The sequence below is a fragment of the Eucalyptus grandis genome, chromosome 8 (genome assembly GCF_016545825.1).
Source record: "Eucalyptus grandis isolate ANBG69807.140 chromosome 8, ASM1654582v1, whole genome shotgun sequence".
Classification (NCBI taxonomy): domain Eukaryota; kingdom Viridiplantae; phylum Streptophyta; class Magnoliopsida; order Myrtales; family Myrtaceae; genus Eucalyptus; species Eucalyptus grandis.
The window spans coordinates 64,746,334-64,767,129 of NC_052619.1; the positions used below are offsets into that span (position 1 = coordinate 64,746,334).

General features: G+C 40.4%; 2 protein-coding genes across 2 annotated transcripts; both read left to right on the plus strand.

Moving 5' to 3' along the window:
* Positions 1 to 1,386: 1,386 nt before the first annotated feature.
* On the plus strand, positions 1,387 to 8,437 carry LOC104414695 (trichohyalin). The gene is made up of 8 exons (XM_010025859.3): positions 1,387 to 1,937; positions 2,775 to 6,630; positions 6,748 to 6,823; positions 6,955 to 7,052; positions 7,133 to 7,198; positions 7,293 to 7,382; positions 7,647 to 7,823; positions 7,995 to 8,437. The coding sequence occupies exons 1-8, from the start codon at positions 1,573 to 1,575 to the stop codon at positions 8,028 to 8,030; spliced, it is 4,764 nt and encodes a 1,587-aa protein (XP_010024161.2). The 5' UTR covers positions 1,387 to 1,572; the 3' UTR covers positions 8,031 to 8,437.
* Positions 8,438 to 11,467: 3,030 nt separating this feature from the next.
* LOC104414696 (pentatricopeptide repeat-containing protein At5g66500, mitochondrial) lies at positions 11,468 to 13,495 on the plus strand. The gene has a single exon (XM_010025860.3). It carries the CDS (start codon positions 11,579 to 11,581, stop codon positions 13,175 to 13,177), a length of 1,599 nt encoding a protein of 532 aa, XP_010024162.2. The 5' UTR covers positions 11,468 to 11,578; the 3' UTR covers positions 13,178 to 13,495.
* The last annotated feature ends 7,301 nt before the right edge of the window (positions 13,496 to 20,796 follow it).

Genomic DNA, 20,796 nt, shown 5'->3' on the forward strand with positions numbered 1-20,796 from the left:
GCTACCTCTACAGGCATCAATGATTCGCGTCCACGCAGCTTCTGCTACAAGTGTTTTTTGTATGAGGTTGCTCTTGGAAACCCAGCATTGGACTGAAAGGGAGTTGTCGAAATAATTGAGACTATTTGAAAAGCTGGTTGTCCTAAAATATACAAATAAAGAAAGGAGACTACGACGGCAGCGGCCGCGGGGATAGCCAAATTGGGCTTATTCTAAGTAATGTATAGCCGGATGTATGAATCCCATGACATCGTTGCCCCCGGTCCTTAAGGGAAGCATCGGTAGACTCTGAATGTTTTGCATCTTTCCCGATTGTTTTCTTATGCATTTTTGACTCGGAGCCTTTCATCATCCCTTTAGACTAACGGGTTTGTTTTTTTTTGGGCTCACATCTCCTCACTTGAGCTTCGGCGGTCCGTGATTAATATGACCGGATCATCTCTCACGCGACTTTCTTTTATGTCCAATTCATTTTTGATTGGGGTAATACCTACCTTTTCTCAACAATATTCAATCTCAATCTTGACTTCTCTCGTGCTCCGGTATCTTCGCTATAATGTTCTCGATCTTAAGTTTCTCGTTTTGTGCACAAATTGGCATCTTATCCCGTCCCCAATACTCCTTTGTCATGAAGAAGAACTCAAGAAAAATAAATAAATAAAAATTATGACATGGACGGAAAGAGAGATACCATTTCATTGTACCGAATTATTATTTATATGTATGCCAACAATCTTTATCTCTTATCTTTTGTGATTTCAATCCCCAAACATTTATCATGAGATTTTGTGAGATCATTATCAACTTTATAAATATTTAGATATTCTAACACTTTCCTTCATACTTAATCTAGTCTTTTGTCTAATACTAAGTGTGGAAATTTAATCGGAGAGGTAAATGGAGTTTGGTCAGAATTGAACATCCAGCTCTGATACTTTATGAGATTTTATGAAATCAATGTCTTCTATTTCAAAAACTTAAGCTGTTGAATTAAAGTGTAATTTATAATTTAAATATTCTAACAGTATCTATCGATGAGTTCCGTGGTCGATCGACTTTCTTAAAAGTCGCATGCGTCGAATTTGAATGCGATTGAGCGATATCATCGAACTTGAATGCGATATAGTGATATCGACCGGGAATTTTCTTGCCCACCAATCAACAAAACTTCCGTAAATACAACCCAAGGAAAAGGGCAAACCAGTAAGTAAATTGGCACTTGAATTTCTGCTCCAAGAACCGAACAAACAAAATCATGCATTATTATTCATAAAATAGTAAAAATCCGACCCCACAATCATAGTCACCCTCGCCCAGGCAGTACAAAAAGCTCCCCCAGACCCACTTGCGTCATTTCACCCTCCCAATTCACAAAATAATTCGCTTTCTCCCCCCCTTTTTTCTCCATATTTTCTTTTCCATCCTCTCTCCCTCTTTCTCTCTCTTCCTCTGCTCTGTGGTCTCTGCAACTGAGCAAGAAAAAGCTTCCGTCTTTGCGACAATCGAGCGCTCGAAAGCGCCCACCATCCTCGCCGAGGAGCGCTCCCGCGAACCCTAGAGCAGGAGCCTCCAATGGAGAACCTCCCGCATTCCCTCCACCCGGGGAAGCTCCCCAAGAAGGCGGCGCCCCGCACCATCTACGACGACGTCTTCGGCGGGCCGCCCCGGTACGGCGGCGTCCCCGCCCTCTCCCCGCGCGCGGAGGACTACGGCGAGATATTCGGCGGGTTTCACGCGCCGCGGGCCTCGGCGATCCCGGTGCTGGATCTCGCCCCCGGCGCCGGCGCCGCCGACGCGGGCTTCGTCGACGTGCGGAGCCCCGGGTTCGACTACGCCGAAGTGTTCGGCGGGGCGGGGGGGCTGGAGTTCGCCGACGGGTGGGAGGTCTTGGCCGGGCGGGCCAATGGCGGGGGCTGCGGTTCCAGTGACGAAGCTTGGTACGTGTAGTGGCTGTTGTTGCATTTCTGTATTCTTCGGTTCTAAATGGTTTCTGGGTTTTCCTTTCTTTTCTTCTTTTGAGTTTCTTCTTTTCTTGGGTTAGTTTATCTTAGCTTTGAGAGTGGGGAATGCTGACTGTGATTGTCTTTAGCTGTCTGGTTATTCTGCTCTATTTAAATGGCCTTTTTTGTAGTTGGTGAGTTAATTTAGTTATGAGTTCTTGGGTTGTTGCTTGCTGAAAAATGTATCAACTTCTTTATTCTTTTCCTTATCGGTTGTTTTTGTTTTTTCAGCTTGCTGAATGAGTATTATGAGAGCCGCTTGGTCATTTTCTAGTTTAGTTACTTGGGGATGGTGAGATTTTGCTTTGTGGGTACGGTACATGGGGCTTCCAGGTGAAGTGTAGATGTCGAAGCAGAGCATTTTTTCTCTTTAAGGGGATTTTTTGGGGGTTAGTTTTGTGGGGTTTGGTGGATGAGACAAATCATTCTTGCGAGTGCAAGTCACATGAATTTGATTTGTCCAAGGTAATTTCGCAGGTTTAGCTGCATTACAGTGAACTTTTCTGTCAAGGCAAAGATTTCATTTTTGGCGAAATTTGTGTGTTTTCAGTTCGGGAAACCTTCTGTTTGTTGTCTAAGTGCGGTGACTTATTTTTATAGCTGGTTCTCTCATTTTTCCTTATCATCGTGTGCAAAAACTCTGAATTCTAGAGTGCTGCTCTTCATGCAGACTGTGAATTAAGCTATTTGCTGTATATATCTTGGCTAACTGCATTATTCACCGATTGAAGCGAAGCGGGGCTTCTTTTAACTGTAGAGCATCTTTGTTCACAGGACCTCATCGGCATCAGATTATCTGTCTGATGAGTCAGACCATTCTGGAAGTAATCAATACTTCTCAAATGGGGATTCTTATAATTCAGTTGATGCCGATATAGAGTACAACATGTCGTACCATAAAGCCAACATCAGAAGCATTTCAGAAACTTCAAATGGGATTAGACATGCAAATCAGATGCATGCTGTTCCCGGTTTCTCATATTTAGTGGATCAAAGATCTGCTATTCCACGTCAAGAGTATTCAGATCCATCCTCGTGGCAAACTTGTGACGACAACCCAGATGTTAATTTGTGCAGGGAAAGGATGAAGGGAAAAGGCAAACATCTTAGAAAGACTGTATCACACCCCTCTAACTCTGCCAAATTCCAAGAAACATATCAAAATGATATGAGACCTCAAAGGGAATATGGAAGAATGAATTCTTGCCCCAATAAGACATTTGTGACGCTTTCGGAGATCAGCCTCAGGACTGAACCTTCCCATCTGCCACCACCCTCGAGACCGCCGCCGGCATTTGATTTCATGGCTGGAGATGCCAGTGGATTGGCTTCAAGCTGGAAGGAGATGTCTCCTGAAGGGAGTGAAGGTGATGGTTCTCCTCGTTTCTTTGATGTAGAGATAGATGCCAGTTCATCTGCAGCAGTAGCTTCTGCTGCTGCGATGAAAGAAGCGATGGACAAAGCTCAAACCAAACTGAGAAGCGCCAGAGACTCGATGGAAAGGAAGAAGGAGGGTGTGCACCGTACAAAACTGGGTTCTCATAAAGACTCTAAAGATATAGTGGGTAAAGTAAGAGGTAAGGTGGCTGATGAAGTGGACGGTCGGAAGGTTGAGAGAATGCAAGCCACCAATCAGAGAGATAGCAGCGAAATGAAAAACTTCGTAGCACGGAACGTGATGGAGCCAAAACAGGGTAATGCAGATGAAAATATTTCCAAAAGACGAGGGAAAGAATTATCTTCCTCTCAGACGTTTGGCTACTCTGACGAAGCTGCTGAATGGAAAGACGCAACACTGCTTTCAGAAATGATGGGAATTGATAGATCTGGAGAGGCTCATGAACATACATACAGGGTAAGAGTTCTTGAGTATGCTAATGATCATGGCAATGGACAAATTGGGAAAAAGGCGGGTGTTGAAGCTTTTGAGACCCAGGAAAGCAGTCGGAAGATGAAATTGGTCAGAGAAGCACATAGGGGAAAGGAGTTCGATGACAGTGGCCGAAGGATAGGAAACAAGGAAAATCCCTCAGCATCTAAGCAGGTCCATAGGCAAGAAGACCCTGAAAGGAAAGATAAAGTCGTTGAAGGATTTGTTCAGAGTGAAGGGATTGAAAAAAAGCATAACATGGCTTCGCATCAGATTGAAACTTGTAGTAGGCGTGAGAATGCTCAATATATGAAGAAACATGAGAGCATGGGCAAAGTTCTGGGTGAAGTGAATGACTTTGACATTAGAAAGGTTGTGCAGCATGGGCAAGATGGGAAGAATCTGAAAAAGGTGAGCCCAAGCTTTGAATCTGAGGAAGAATTAAAGGAGAGCTACAAGATAAGAGAGCAGCTTTCTGACTGGGAGGAGAGAAGACCTGGAATAGTTATCGGGCAAGAGAAAATACAGCATGGCAGAAGGATGACATTGGGGAATGAAAATGTGGAGAAGAATCTGGAGGGAGATCTCAAGTGGAAAGAAAGCAGTCAAAAGAAGGAAGAGACTGCTGAAGACAAAGAAAAGACAAGGAGACTACGAGAAGTGTCTAAGCAAGAAGAGGAGGAAAAGAAATTGAAAAAGCTCCAGGAGCTGAAAGACAAAGAAAAGCTAAAAGAAGCTCGAGAAAAAGAAGAGAGCGAGAGACGACTGAGGGAGGCTGACAAACAGGAAGAGAAGAACAGGAGACTAAGAGAGGCTCATGAACAGGAAGAGAATGAGAGAAGGCAGAAGGAAATTCTTGAGAAGGAAGAGAAGGAGAGGAGACTAAGGGAGGCTCATGAACGGGAAGAGAATGAGAGGCGGCAAAAGGAACTTCTTGAGAAGGAAGAGAAGGAGAGGAGACAAAGAGAGGCTCATGAATGGGAAGAGAATGAGAGGAGGCGAAAAGAAATTCTCAAGAAGGAAGAGAAGGAGAGGAGACTAAGAGAGGCTCATGAACGGGAAGAGAACGAGAGGAGGCGAAAGGAAATTCTTGAGAAGGAAGAGAAGGAGAGGAGACTAAAAGAGGCTCGTGAACTTGAAGAGAATGAAAAGGAGAGGAGGCAAAAGGAAATTCTTGAGAAGGAAGAGAAGGACAGGAGACTAAGAGAGGCTCGTGAGCAGGAAGAAATTGAGAGGAAGTTCAGGGAGGCTCTTGAGAAGGAAGAGAAGGAGAAGATGCATGGAGAAGCTCTGGAAGTGGAAGAAAGAGAGAAGAAACTAAAAGAAGCTCATGAAAGTGATGGAGACAAGAAAAAACTGGCAGAAGGTTGGCAACAGGAAGACAGTGGGAAGATGCTAAAGCCGGCTTGTGGAAGAGAAGCAGCTGAAAAAGTGGTTGATAAATCTCAAGCAAATGAAGGCAACGAGAAATGTGTTGAAGAGGTTTCTTGGTTTGCAGAAAATCACGAAGTTTTGATGGATGTCCAGAAGAACGAAGAGATCAAGGTGGCATTTGATAAGGGATCCGAACTGGAGGAAATGGATAATGCATTCAAAGATAATATTGAGTTTGAAGTGATAAATGACAGGCTCCACGAAGTAAGTGATATAGGAGAATTTAGTAGCCTGACAGAAGATTATAAGCCAGCTCAGAAGGATCAGGCGTGCCGGCAAAATAGTAATGAGAATATCCAGTCAGATAGTGTGCCTGGGGAATGTGATGAAAACTTGGAAACATCAACAACTACAGAGGTCTCTACTCAGGGCAATAAATTACCTAGGAATGAATCTGGAAGTGAAAAGAAAGCATCAGCAGTTGAAATTACAAGGATGACTGATGAGGGTGGTAGGTTTTCTGGTGTGGCCCAAGCCAAGTTGAAAAATAGAGAGGATGTATGTAAAATGGACAACATCAGAGAGTCGCGGCCTTTGGACAACAGAGATAAGAAGATTAGTGCTGCTCTTGCTGGGGTTGGGCAGATGGATGTTGAGGCTAGTGGAAGAGTCTCCCACGCCAGTTGCAGTACTTCATATAACGAGGGAAAATCTGGCCATGAAAAGGGAGACGGGAAAGATAATATCAAGCAAAACCGGATACCGTTGCATCAAAATGAAAAGAAGGATAAGTTTACATCAACTCAAGTCATGAAAGAGGGATTTGATATTGGAAAGAAGACACAGACATGTCAGCCAGATCTATTAAACCCTCAGAAAACAGGAAAGCAGCACAATGCTCTCCAGAGTGGGGTTGGAATAGAGAAGATTGTAAATAGAGCGACGATAGCAGAATCGAAAGATGCTGATGGGTTGAGTAAAGAACAAGAAATCGAGAAGGAGCGCCTTAGAAAGCTGGAAGAGGAGAGGGAAAGAGAAAGGGAACGAGAAAAGGATAGGATGGCAGTGGATAGAGCAACCCTTGAAGCCCGCGAAAGGGTATTATCTGAAACTCAGAGGGCAGGAAGGGCTGCTTTGGAGAGAGCAACTTCTGAAGCTAGGCAAAGAGCAATAATGGAGGCACGTGAAAGATTGGAGAAGGCGTGTGCTGAGGCCCGGGAGAAGTCATCTTCAGAGGCGAGGCTTCGGGCGGAACGAGCTGCTGTGGAGAGAGCCACAGCAGAGGCTCGAGAGCGTGCTGCTGAAAGGGCGATGGCTGAGAAGGCCACTTCTGATAGATTCTCCACTTCAAGATATAATGGAATGAAAGAAAGTTCACAATCATTGGTGGGTGGAAATGTTTCCTACTTCTCTCTTAGTATGAACATATTTTGATTTAGTGGATTTGTGTCTACATTGGCTTGCATTTTGTCTGATAGTTGCTTGAATGATATTTTCTTGCAGGATCTGAGGGACACACAAAACCAAACTGCAGGCTCTTCCAGCAATTCAAGATATGCATACTCCTCTGGATATAGTGGTGAGCAGCATGGTTGCTAGATTAGTTTTTTTACACTGCGTGTTTGCTGGAACCCAAACTGCATGTCTTTATTCTGTTACGATCTCCTAATCATTCTCGATTTTAATGTTTCGTTTTTGCCTGTACCTAAGGTTCTCATAATGCTGAGAGATCTGAAGGAGTGGAAGGTGAATCGGCTCAAAGGTGTAGAGCAAGGTTAGAGAGACATCGACGGACAGCCGAACGAGCGGTATGATTTCTCCTCTTCCATTGCTTTAAAATGGTTTTTGAAACATTCTGGTGACTGATCTACCTTTGTGGTGCCCTCAGGCTAAGGCTCTTGCAGAAAAGAATATGCGCGATCTACTTGCTCAAAGAGAGCAAGCAGAGAGAAATGTGAGTGTTTCCTCGATAACAGTGATATTGTGGATCTTTCAGCTGCCTTATAGATTTTGGTTCATTCATTCTCTTGTTTATGTTACAATGGCAGAGATTGGCTGAAACTCTTGATGCGGATGTCAAAAGGTGGTCAAGTGGTAAAGAAGGGAACCTACGTGCATTGCTCTCGACGTTGCAATATGTATGCTTTTGCACTTTATCTGTTTTATACAAGAAACCTAGCCTGGTTTTCCTGTAGTGTTGGAAGAAGATTGAAATTGTAATCTTCTAAGTTTATTCACCCAACAGCAAAATTAAACTAATGAAGCCACTTTAGAATTTCTAGGTCTTCTTTTAATAGAGATGTCTTTGCGAAGTAACTTGAATCTGTGCCTTGGACATCGTGTGTTCCTGATAAATTACTGGTTCACGAGTATTTCTTAAAGTGGACTTCCTTGGTTGCCAGATCCTAGGGCCTGATAGTGGATGGCAACCTGTTCCACTGACGGAAGTGATAACCTCTGCTGCTGTCAAGAGAGCTTACAGGAAGGCCACCCTCTGCATTCATCCCGACAAATTACAACAACGAGGTGCAAATATTCAGCAGAAGTACATCTGCGAAAAGGTCTTTGATCTTCTCAAGGTGTGTGCTCCAATATTCTGACCTGTGCCTTTGGCTTTCAACTTGCCCGCGCGCATAGCCACTCCTAAACAATGAGTCATTCTGGTGTGCTTTTGTACTTTCAGAGTACCTGATTCAGTGGTCTTATTCACTTTTTCTCATGTGTTTCTTCCCTTGTCCATCAATCTTCAGGAGGCATGGAACAAATTCAACTCAGAGGAGCGATAGCCCATGATTTCACAGTCCGCTATCTCGATGTAATTATATCCATCCCCGTAGCTCGTGGGCGCTGCGGAAAAGAACGGCCTATACTTAGCGATACTCGGATGTAAGAGTAGTCTTCAAGTAGTCTTTTTTCCAAGTCTTCAAGCTAGGTTTAACACTTGTACAGATGGAAGAAAGGTTGGTCGCTCTCTTTGTGCTGCAGAAACAATTTCGGATAGTCCGATATCCATTGTCGGAGAGACCGGGAAATTAGTATCATCCCATCTTCCCTCATTTTTGGAGCAATGCGCAGCTCATCCTTTCATGAGCATCAGAGCATGTATATGTCAAATGGCGCTCCTTTATTCTCTTTCCTTCTCCCCTGTGTTGTGTGCTGGGATGTGAATGAAGTAGAAATTTGGTAAGTGGTATGATTAGTTGGCAGAGGATTTTCCAACTTGCTAAGCATGCTGAACGAGAGGAAATGTTATGAGTGCTTTTCTTAGACACGCTAGGAATTTATTTCAAGTCAATTTTCCGTCGAAGTCGATGTACTTTTTTGATGGCTTTTCAGTATCAAGCCCATACCGATCACGGCTGGTGATCTTTGAACCCGAAAAGTTAAAAAGGTGATCGATCTTTTCCTTTTGACAATTATGACATGTTGGAGGTGGAAATGGGACGTGCCCTGAATTTTATGTTCAGCAGCAAAGTGAGGTATGTTTTTTGTCCGACTCGTGTCATAGGTTGATCTAGTGTTCTTTTACCTTGGGTTAATTCTCTTGCCCATGTGGGTTTAGGAGGCTTTAGGAATTTCTTGCCAAGTCACCTCAATATCTTGCCAAGTCACCTTGTAGTCTCTTCCCTAGTCACCTTACTTATAGCTCATATTTATACAAGTACAGGCTCGAAGTCACAGATTTCTCCTCAATTTAATAATATAGATTGCATTTTCTTATCTACCCAATTAATCGCATTTATTACAAGAGTGTACATTTATAATATCGCTCGTCTTAGGAGTATTTTAGAGTGTGCATGATAATTATTCTGTTTATTTATTTTTTAGTTCTCGGGAACATATTTGAAATAGAAATTCATTTAGTGACGCAATTTCATTTTTCTATTTTCGAAATAATCTTTTATCAGAATTAAGTTTGGAACATAAATCATAAGTTAAAATTTAAAATTTTTCTATTTTTGGAACAAAAATAAGAAATTAAAATTCTTTCACCGTTCATTCTCTTCATCGCTCATTACCTGTTGTTGGATGTCGGACGTTAGCTGCGGGACGCTAGCCCCCGAACATCAGACACCGGTTGTCACTTGAAAGAGAGAAATTTTGTATTGTTATCAAACAAATTTCTATTTCAAGAATAGAAATTTTGTATAGTTATTAAGTGCATATTTTTATTTAGAAACTCGTCTAGGGAATAAAAAATAATAATTTATAACCAAAATTTAATTTATATAATAAAATGGTTATCATTTGTGTACTTAGAATAGTCACGATTCTTCATTCGAAGACCTTTGGATCGTGTCGTTTTCGCTTTGTCTACTAGAAGTACTCACATTTTGAGGGCAAAAGGCGACATCAATCCATTCAAGATCGAAATGAAAATGAAAGGCGATCGTCTCTACTCCTCGAAGAATGGTCCATCACAATTAATAATTTGGACGAGGTCACGCGACGATGTGCCCCACTCTTAATTATTATGTTTTTGTTCTTTTTGCGTAATTTTTAGTTTTAGATTAAAAAAACAACCAAAAATTTCAAAGGTGCCCACTATTTCTATTTATCTTGAACTTTTTTTAACATTCTACAATATGTTTATTTTAAACTTTTTCTTATGACATAAAAATCCCCAAACTTGTATCTACGTTATATATTTATCCTTCATCAATATTTTATCAGATGATTTTTCAATAAAAATGTGATTTTTTTTTTTGTGCTCCTTGTCAACTCCGTTTGCTTTCTTATGTCTATATAAGTTGATATTTAACAGTGCTTATTGACAAAATTTCTGGTAAAGGATAAATGTATCACACAAGTATAAATTTAGGATTTTTGATGTCACAATTTTTTTTGGATAAATGTGTTATGCTAATTATACTTTGGTTTTTTTAATGGATTTTTCCCTTATTCTTGTAATTTTTTAGGATTAATATCACCAAGAAAATCTTGAATTGATATATCTATGCTATATTTATTCCGATCTAATTTCCATGTTTCAAAAAAATCTTAGATTGGTACACTTTTTCCACATTTACATCAAATTAATTTCATGTCACAAAATATCCAAAATTGATACACACGTCATGTTTACCCTAAACTAAATCCCAAATTGACACATTCTTGATGAGTCAACCCTTTAGAATATTTAGGTCCAAAAAAATAAGGAAAAAAGCTACAAAAATCCCAAAGTGACATATCTACCTTGAATTATTTTTGTAATACGAAAAATCCCAAACTTTGTTTATTGTGATATATTTACTCCAAACTTTTTTCAACAACACTAAAAACTCTAAACTTTTACCTGTATTACACATTTACTCTAAATTTAAATGTGTCACACAAATATAAATCTAGGGCTTTTTTGATACCATGAAAAAAAGTTTGGGATTTTTGGTGTTATAAAAAATAGGTTTGGGGGTAAATGTGTCACATTGTGTAAGTTTGGGATAAATGTACCATACGGATATGAGTTTTGGATTTTTTGTGTCACAAATTTTTTTTTTTTTTTGAGTAAATATGTCACAGTAGAAATAGTTTGGGGTTTTTTTGTGACTTTTACTTCAAAAAAACCCTTTAGGGTCTATTATTGACATAAAAAAGAAAGAAAAAAGCCCTTTAGCTTCTATCCCAAATCTTGTTAAGTTATTGATGTGACACACATGGCAACACAATTTCCATGATTCGCATGTGATAGGATTTCGACGTGAAAATTCGGAACAAAAGGGTCTCCTATATAACATTGTTTTGGGAAATCAAAGAAAACGAACTAAGATTGGAAAATCCGTTAAAATCCATAATTTTACCCCCATTTTGCACTAAAATCTAGGTAGATTCGTTGCGCTGTAAAATTTATATTTCGCCCCAATTTTGTCATAAGACTTCCGGTCGTGTTAACCCTAATCTTTTACTTTAAAAAAAGCATCTTACGAATAAGGAAAATGCATGATGCAGAAAGATGCTTACTCGGCCATTCGATCAATGGAGACAATTCTTGAAATCGGAAGATAATAACAGGTGTAGAAGATTTTTAAGGTGACCTGTTCCCTCTTTTTAATACCAACCAAATTAGTTTAATCACGTAAATTACTGTAAGATAATGACAAACATTTATAAAATAACGGGAACAAAATATTAATATCTATAATTTTTTTTTTATCCGGAACATATTGAAAAACGGGTTTATTAAATAACGTACATAAGCTTACATTCCTCCATTCCTTTGGGAAGAGCCCTTTTCATTTCTTGACAAAGCTTCATTTGAAACAGCCCGTCTTTGAAACCTCAGTGAAAGAACATGAGAAGTCCCGCTCGCTGATCTTTAAGACCGCTCCCGTCGTTGATGTCCCGACCCATCGGCCGTTGCCTTACCCGCCTACCCGCCAAACCCATCCTCGGCATTCTCAAAGCCTCGCCTGCTCGGGCCGTCCCGACGCGCGAGCTCCACGCCCGTCACCCGTTCGACGAAATTCCCCACAGGGACCTCCGGTCGGTTAATTCCCTCCTCGCTTCGCGGGTTCGCTGCGGCGACGCTGCTGGCGCATGGGACCTGTTTCTTCGGTTGCGTTCGTCTCGGACCGACCTCGACGTGTATACTTTCACGCCTGTCTTGAGCGCCTGCTCGGCGCTTCCGCACCCGCAACGTGGCCGGCTAGTTCATGGCTTGATGATCAAGACGGGTACAGATTCCGGAACCATAAGCAAAACCGCCCTCGTGGACGTCTATTCCAAGTATGGTTGCTTGAGCGAGTCAGTAAAGGTGTTTGGAGAAATGGAATTTAAGGATGTTGTCAGTTGGAATGCTCTGCTTTCGAGTTTTCTGCGTCACGGCCTCGCGAAGGATGCACTCCATGTTTTCGAAGATATGAGGAAGGAAAATGTGGAGATCAGCGAGTTTACCTTGTGTTCGATGCTTAAAGCTTGTGCGCTGCTCGAGGCGTATTCTCAGGGGAAGCAGGTTCATGGTATGGTGGTAGTTATGGGGCGGGACTTGGTGGTCTTGTCCACAGCCTTGATAGATTTTTACTCCAGTGTTGGGCGCATTGAGGAAGCCTTGAAACTTTATGATCGTGTCGATTGCAGTGAGAGTGTGATGCGGAATGCAATGATTTCCGCTTGTGTTAGGAATCTGAAGTATAAAGAGGCCTTCTCAATAATGTCTTCGATGAAACCGAATGTTATTGCCCTTACAAGTGCTCTTGCAGCTTGCTCTGAGAACTCAGATTTGGGGATTGGGAAGCAGATACATTGCGTGGCAATACGTTTTGGGTTCACCTCCGACACTCAGCTGTGCAATGTCTTGTTGGACATGTATGCCAAGTGCGGGAAAGTTGGTCATGCCAAGATGTTGTTCGGTAGCATTCTGAGAAAGGATGTGGTTTCTTGGACAACCATGATCGATGCATATGGAATAAATGGCAATGGGCTTGATGCTTTCTTGCTTTTCAACAAGATGGGTGAGCTCCGAAGTGAAGTCTCACCAAATAACGTGACCCTTCTTGCTGTTTTATCAGCATGTGGTCACTCAGGACTGGTGGATCAAGGTAGGGCAAGCATCGACCTGGCTAGGGATAAGTATGGTTTAAACGCCGGTCCAGAGCATTATGCTTGTTTCATCGATGGTTTGGGCCGGGCAGGTCGAATAGAAGATGCTTGGCGTGTGTTTCACGAAACGGTTGAGGGTAAGTGCAGACCTAATGCTGCTGTCTGGGCAGCATTGCTGAATGCTTGTAGTCTCAATCGAGATTTCTCCAGGGGGGAGCGTGCTGCGAAGCAACTGCTGGAATTGGAGCCCATTAAACCGGGTAATTACGTCCTGGTTTCAAACTTTTATGCCGATTTCGGTATGTGGGACTATGTAGATGCTATGAGGAATGAAATGAAGAAGAAAGGGCTTGTCAAAGGATCGGGAAGTAGCTGGGTCACTGCTAAACCACCATGAGGAAGGCAATGATTCCGAGTTCATTTCTGTGCTGAACTGCGTCACTGATGTATGTGCAGTGCTCCGATCGCACGCGTGCACATGTGCTTGCTAATTCCTTTGTTCACCGGTTGAAGGAATCTTATCCGGATGCGGTATGAGGATGAACCTTCAATTCAAACACTTGTGGGTCGAAGCTAATTGATTCGGGCTATACTGTTCGTCAGTGAAATTCGCAGGAACTTGACGTTTGCTTCTCCTTTCTACTTTTGCATTTGGGATTCAGGAAATGAACCTATTTACACCGGATAGCGCTCCTGTGCTGAGAATTTCATTTCATGTTTTAACGCTCCTTTTCCCTGGTTCACTACTACTGGATTCCACAGTGGAATTTCAAAGTAGGATGAAGGGTGGTGTTTTAGGTTGACGACATCAGTTTCAACTAGTACTGATTCTGTACTTGTGCATAATCTTGGTGGTTCAAATCAAGGGTTAATACACAAAAAGGAAAAATAAAAATAAAAACTCAAACTATGTCCATTATGACATGGAATCACGGATATTCTGAATCACAAAAACTCTAAAACTTGTTAAATGTGATATAAATACCTGAAACTTTTTTTTTGTTATAAAAAAATTCCGAATTTATATCAATGTGACAAATACACTTTGGATGAAATTGAAATAGACAATATATAAAAAGTTGTGGCATTTTTGTCACAATAAACAAGTTTAGAGTTTTTGGTAATAAAAAAAAAAGGTATTTGTGTCAGTGGATATAGTTTATGGTAATACAAAGTTCAAAAAAGAATCGCCATAATTTTTTTTTTTAAATTATCAAGAGCAAAAGATTGTCATTAATTTATACGAAGATGTAGATTCTGATAATGAACCTCTATTTGTTAGGGGTGATCGGGTCGGATGGGTTGGGTACAGGGTTATAACAGGGTCGGGTATAACGTCGGGTTCCTCTTTTCTGGATCTTATATCCGACCCTGTTTGTATTGGATCCTGTACCAAACTCACCTTGTTTTTCCAATTCGGTTTTAGGGTCAATTTTGTTTCCACTGGAACCTGTTTTGCAATCTCCCGATATCCTATATAATTTCGAATTTTATATTAATACACAAGAAAATAACATAATCATTCTAATTTGTTTTGAAACATTAAGCACTTGTAATAAATAAATAAATACATGAATTAAGGATTCACAAGGTTAATTATAATAAATAAAATCATAAGGTAAAGAATTAGCAGCAAACATGGGTCTAATATTAGTTTTATTCCTACAACTACTACATGAAGCTACTTATTTATGCAAACATAACTCCTCCTACAAAAGAGAAATTAGGCGAGCCAATGCTGGTGAGAGAGGGAAGCAAGTGAGGAAGAGGAATGACATAGGAAGAATGTTGTGCGTGTTTGAGAGAGCTAAGAGGAAAAACGTCGTGTAATTGCATGAGTAAAAATAGAAATTGGGGGAAAAAATGGTTTTGGACCTCTACTTACAAAATCGATTCGGGAACCGGCTCCAAAACTAATCCAAGAACGGGTTTCTGGGTAAGTAATCACTTGGAACCTGTTCTCGGAACGGAACTAGTTCCGAATTTTGGGAATCGGTTCCCGGACCGATTTCAACGAGAACTGGTTCCCGACCTTATTTTTCGGGTGGGCCGGTCCGGAATCGTGTATACCTGGTCCGATTGCACACCCCTACTATTTGTTAATGACTTTGATAATTTTGAAGAAACTAGTGACGATTTTTGGATGTAGTCGCAAATTTGGAATTATAGTGAAAATTTGTGAATATTTTTTTGGATTGAAAAAAGTTCTAGACATTTTAAGATTGAATCTAAGGTTGGTTTTTTTTTTTAAGAGAATGAAGCGGTTGATTATGTCATAAATTGCATTGCTTGTATTACATGCATTAAAGCTTTGGTCAACAAAAGATTGTGAAAATACCACAAAATACTTTAAATTTATATAACTTGTGATAAATTTACCTCAACTTAATTTTTTGATCATAAAAAACAAAAAACTAATACACTTGTGAGAAATACAAAAAACCAAAAACTCTAAATTTAATTAATACTAAGAAAAATAACAAGCTAGTATATTTACGACAAATGGAGGGTAAAATTCCAAACTTATACACCCGTCAATTGCACATATCACCTAACTTAATAATGTGAAGAAAAAAAAATAATAGAAACAAAAGATGATAAATTTGTCATAAATGTATAAGTTCAGAATTTTTCGTGGTAAAAGAATTCATTTGAAATAAATTTATTACAGTTATATAATGTAAGGTTATTCGAGGTATCAACTCCCGTGCAAAAGGAGATTTTGGAGACGCCACGTCACCACCTCCGCCCGTGCCGAATCTGCCGATTCTCGATGCGAGAATCTCTCTCCTCCTTTTTTGACCGAAAGTGTCGAAGCCCAGCAGAATCTCCGCGCGACGCCGTGCCGTTTTGGAAACCGCTTCGTACCAGGAATCTCCCCTACTCCTCCCCCTGTGAAGAAACGAAGAACAGAGAAAACAAAGAACAGAGAACAGAGGACGAAGAACAAAGAACAGAGAACACAAGATGAAGAGGAAGGATTTCTTTTCTTCTTGAATCAACGAGAACCAAAACTCATACATTCAACTGAGAGCTTCGCTTTTCTCCACACCTTCTTTCTATTCTCTCTTCTGTAGTTTTATAATGAAGAGGAAGATATGAAGAAACGAATCAACCGACTCAACACTGGTTTAACAACTTCGGTTTTACATAAAACAGACTAACTGCTCTAATGAATTATGACACGTGTATTTACTTTTGTTTTAAGTCTTCCAGCTCTCGCAAACACGTGTGATGAGCAGACTCTCTCTTCAAGTCGAGTCTTGAATTATCTTCAAATGCCTCTTCGTTTCACATGCATTGCCACGAGATACAGTCTTCTTCAAGTCAGCTTCTTTAACATCCCCCGCAAATTGGGAGGGGTAAATATCCCAAGCCCAATTTGGTTCGAAGACTAAAATGTAGGTAGCGAGGTAATGATTTTGTAAAAATATCTGCAAGTTGACGAGCACTGGGAATATAAGAAACAATCAAGGATCCAGAAGCAACCTTTTCACGGACAAAATGAAAATCTACTTCAATATGCTTTGTGCGAGCATGTAGAACAGGGTTAAGTGAGAGAGCAATAGCTGACTTGTTGTCACGTAAGAGAGATGTTGGAGCGGATAAGCCAATGCCGATGTCTCGAAGAACAAAACTAACCCATGTAAGATCAGCTGTTGCTGAGGCTAAGGCACGATATTCAGCTTCTGTCGATGAACGAGAGACAGTAGATTGCCGTTTTGCTGACCAAGAAATTAGATTAGAGCCAAGATATGTACAAAAACCAGTAGTAGATCGCCTGGTAGTACTACATCCCGCCCAATCCGCATCAGCAAAACCATACGGATGCATGAAGCTATTGGAATGAATGGTTAGTCCAAGAGTAATGAAGTGCCTTTCACGTATCGAAGAACTCTTTTGAGCTTGTGAAAATCACCTAATGTAGGCTGCTGCATCTTTTGACAGAGAAGATTAGTGGCATAAGCAATATCTGGACGAGTTATAGTGAGATACTGAAGTCCACCCACAAGACTTCGATACTCAAGGGGATGTTGTAATAAGATATCATCAGTTATGATGGCTGCAGGCCGTAATGAAAGAGGAGTAGAAACAGGTCTGCAATCTTTCATATTAGCTCGAGTAAGTAAATCAAGAGCATATTTGGTCTGAGAAAGAAATAAATCTTGTGTGGTTTGTTTAACCTCAATTCCCAAAAAATAATGCAGAAGACCAAGATCCTTCATATGAAATTGAAGGCTTAGTAGATGAATTAAGTTGGAAAGTAAGTGAGGTGAACTTCCGGTGAGCACAATATCATCTACATAGAGCAATAACAAGTATGGTGTCTGAGCCATGGTGAAAAACAAATAATGAAGGATCCGTGGTGCTGCAAGAAAACCCATTTTCAAGAAGAAAGATACTGAATTTATCAAACCATGCTCGAGGTGCTTGACGAAGACCATACAAGGATTTCTTAAGCAGACATACATGATGAGGCTTCTGAGGGTGTATAAAGCCCGGTGGCTGCTGCATATACACAGTTTCATTTAAAGTGCCATGCAGAAGGCATTCTTAACATCAAGCTGATGGATTGACCAATGCTTTGTCACGCTACGTAAAGAATAATTCGAATAGTAGCATGTTTAATGACAGGGGCTGAAGGTCTCGTAAAATCAATACCTTCTTCTTGATGAAACCCCTTAGCTACTAATCTTGCTTTAAGTCTATCAAGCTTACCATCTGCAGTAAGTTTAGTCTTAAACACCCACTTGCACCCGATAACATTCATGTGATCAGTTTGAGGTACTAATTCCCATGTCTGGTTTGTGTATAAGGCATCCATTTCATCTTGCATTGCTTGATACCATCCTCTGTCTGCCAAAGTGCAGATTTGACTGTTTTTGGTTCAAGAGGAACTTTATACTCGGCCAAGCATGCATATTTAGGATTAGGTTTGACTATTCCGGATTTTAATCTGGTTTGCATAGGATGAATAGACATAATACCTTGTGTATTGTCTGAAGAACTGCTTTGTGGTTGATCAGTATTAATCTCTGTCAATGTTGGCATAGAACACATTTGTTCCTCAGTATGCACTTGTAGTAATTCAGTAGAGTGTATATTTTCTGGAGAACTACTTTGTACTTGATCAGTATCAACCTCTGGCAATGTTGGCATAGAACCTATTGGTTCCTCAATATGCATTTGTGATGCATGAATGTGAGAGTTCTGTATTAATCCAGTATCTTGCAAATACCCCATCCGTTCATTGGACATAGACTCGAACTTGTGCTTTGTAGTTATAGAGTCTAGAAATGTTACTCCATTTATCCACTTTGTTTGTACAAGTTTGTACCTTGATGATACTCAGTTGGTAGTCGACTGGTGAAGGGAAAAACTGATTCATCAAACACCACATGACGACTTACATAGATATGTCCATTAGTGGGTAGAAGACATCGATACCCTTTATGTTTTTCACTATATCCCAAAAAAATACATATAAGAGACCTTGGATCAAGCTTATGCTGTGCATATGGTCTCGAGACAGGGGATAACAAGCACATCCAAAGACCCTTAAATGTGTATAGCTTGGTTTTTGTTGATACAATTTTCTGTAGGGTGAATCCATATGGAGCTTTGAAGCAGGAAGCAGATTAATGATATAATTTGCTGTAATGAAAGCATCTACCCAGAATTTTAAGGGTACTTTGGCATGATATAGCATTGCTAGTCCTAGCTCCACCACATGTCGATGTTTTCTTTCAGATAGACCATTCTGTTCTGGTGTATAGGGACAGAAATGTGTTGTTTAATTCCACATTGTTGTAGATAATTTTGAACTTTGTTGCTGGTGAACTCACCTCCTCCATCACACCGAAAGATTTTTATCTTATGATCAAACGATTCTCGACTTGCTTTTGAAACAGATAAAGATGTCATAGAATTCGACTGTTTCATTGGATACAGCCAATCGTATCGAGAGAAATCATCCACAAAAATGACATAATATCGAAATTTTTGAAAGGATTGAATTGGTGAGGGTCCCCAAACATCACAATGTATCTTTTCTAGAGGAGTATTAGATGTATAGTCGACATAGGAAAGGGTAAGGCTGAACTCTTAGCAATCTGGCAACTACTACATAGGCCTTGAGTTCTTGAACTACACTGAATTAGGTGCTGACTGTGCAGATACTTCACTGTTTTTAAACTGGTATGTGCCAGCCTTTGATGCCATAAGTCTTCTCCTACTTCTTTTTGAATTTGAGTGAAGAAAACTTCTTTGACTTTAGGATCAACTTGATATAGTCCCTTGACTTTGCTTCCTAGCCTCACTGTTGTATTGTTGCAGTTGTCCTTCAGATATACCCCATGTTTGTCAAAAATAAAAGCACAGGGATAATCATCTGTTAACTTTGAAACAGACAGTAGATTTTTCTTTATTTCTGGTACTAGCAAAACATCATTTAGTGGTAATGAGCTAGTTGTAGTATGCAATAAGCCATCACCAACACAGGAGATTGATAAACAGGAACCGTCTCCTATCATAACAGTATCAGTACCATTATATAAAGAACAGTATTGAAGCATACCAGGGTCTGCAGTGATATGAGCTGAGGCTCTGTATCCGGATACCATTCGGTGCCATGTGAGTCTTCAATATGCATTGCTGCTAGTGCAGTTGGTATTTCATCCGCTTGATATGAATTATCAAAGCGATACCAAAGATCGTCTTTGTATGACCTGGCCTTTTACAGATTTGGCATTCTAATGGACTATTACTTGCTGTTTTCACATTCTGCATATTCTGACCAGATGCTACACTTTGTGGTGGATAAGACTTAGTGGCTTGATACTTTTGGGAAGAATTTACATATGGTCTGAACCCTTGTCCATAGTTAGACCAGTTGTGTGACAACTTGTTAACCTGATCTTCTTGATTTAGATTCGGGTTATTCATCCCGTAGTGTTGATTTCTTCCTGTTTCAACATAGTCATTACCATGATTTCTAATACTCACCGCACGTCCCCGCCATAACCATATCCACCTCGACTATTTCCTCTTTGATTTCTGAAGTTAGAGTTTTGCACAATTCCAGTGACTTTCTTTGGCCATAGTAGGCTAGATTAGGATTATATTGATTCACAGAATATGTCTGTAGCCTGGTTTCAAACCTTTCGAGCTGAGATATAACCTCATCATAATCTGGTTGAGGTTTTAAGCAATACATTGTTGTTCTGAAGCTTTCATATTCGAACCTAATCCCTCGAGAACACCAAACATCTTGGTTATCTCATCAACAGTTTCCCAATGGCATTAAGTTGATCACAAATAGACTTAAACTCTCGAAGATACACATTCAACGATCTATCTCTTTTCGACATGCTTGCAATTTTCCCTAAGTTCGAATTCTTTTGCTACCGACTCTTGTAAACCGATTAAGAAGAGTCTCGCCATACCTCATATGATGTCTCTAGCCCAATGATCAAGCTTAAGATGTTCTCGAATCTTGCTCCACTTATCCAAGATGAAATTAGCTGATCGGTCTTCATCCAATCTGTATGATCAGGATTCACCACTTCTGTTTCACTTCCTTCAATCTCAATCTGCATCATTTGAGCTGGTGGTGGCGTTTCGCCATTGATGAATCCAAAAAGATCCCGACTGCGCAGAAAACCTATGAAATTGCGCTTGCCAAAGCAGAAAATTATCTTCAGCTAGTTTTATTGTAACAAAGTTTGCTATATTGACATGAATTGGAAATGGATACTTCGTATCCTTGCTGCCATTCCGTATTTCCGAAACTCTTGAAAATACGATTTCTCGACTACTCTTCAAACAAAATCAGATTCTGTTCTTGATCTTCTTACTATCTTCCTGGATCACACGAACTTTTACAGGATTTCGAACAGTATAGCAGAGAAATCCGGAGCTCTCAGGAAAGCTCTGATACCATGTGAAGAAACGAAGAACAGAGAAAACAAAGAACAGAGAACAGAGGACGAAGAACAAAGAACAGAGAACACAAGA

What these genes read in the sequence shown, in the direction of transcription:
- LOC104414695 (XM_010025859.3), top strand. Translation starts at nt 1,573, where the DNA reads ATGGAGAACCTCCCGCATTCCCTCCACCCGGGGAAGCTCCCCAAGAAG. An exon ending in GACGGACAGCCGAACGAGCG is followed by an intron (nt 7,053 to 7,132) that starts GTATGATTTCTC and finishes TGGTGCCCTCAG; the next exon opens with GCTAAGGCTCTTGCAGAAAA. An exon ending in AGGTCTTTGATCTTCTCAAG is followed by an intron (nt 7,824 to 7,994) that starts GTGTGTGCTCCA and finishes ATCAATCTTCAG; the next exon opens with GAGGCATGGAACAAATTCAA.
- LOC104414696 (XM_010025860.3), top strand. Translation starts at nt 11,579, where the DNA reads ATGTCCCGACCCATCGGCCGTTGCCTTACCCGCCTACCCGCCAAACCC.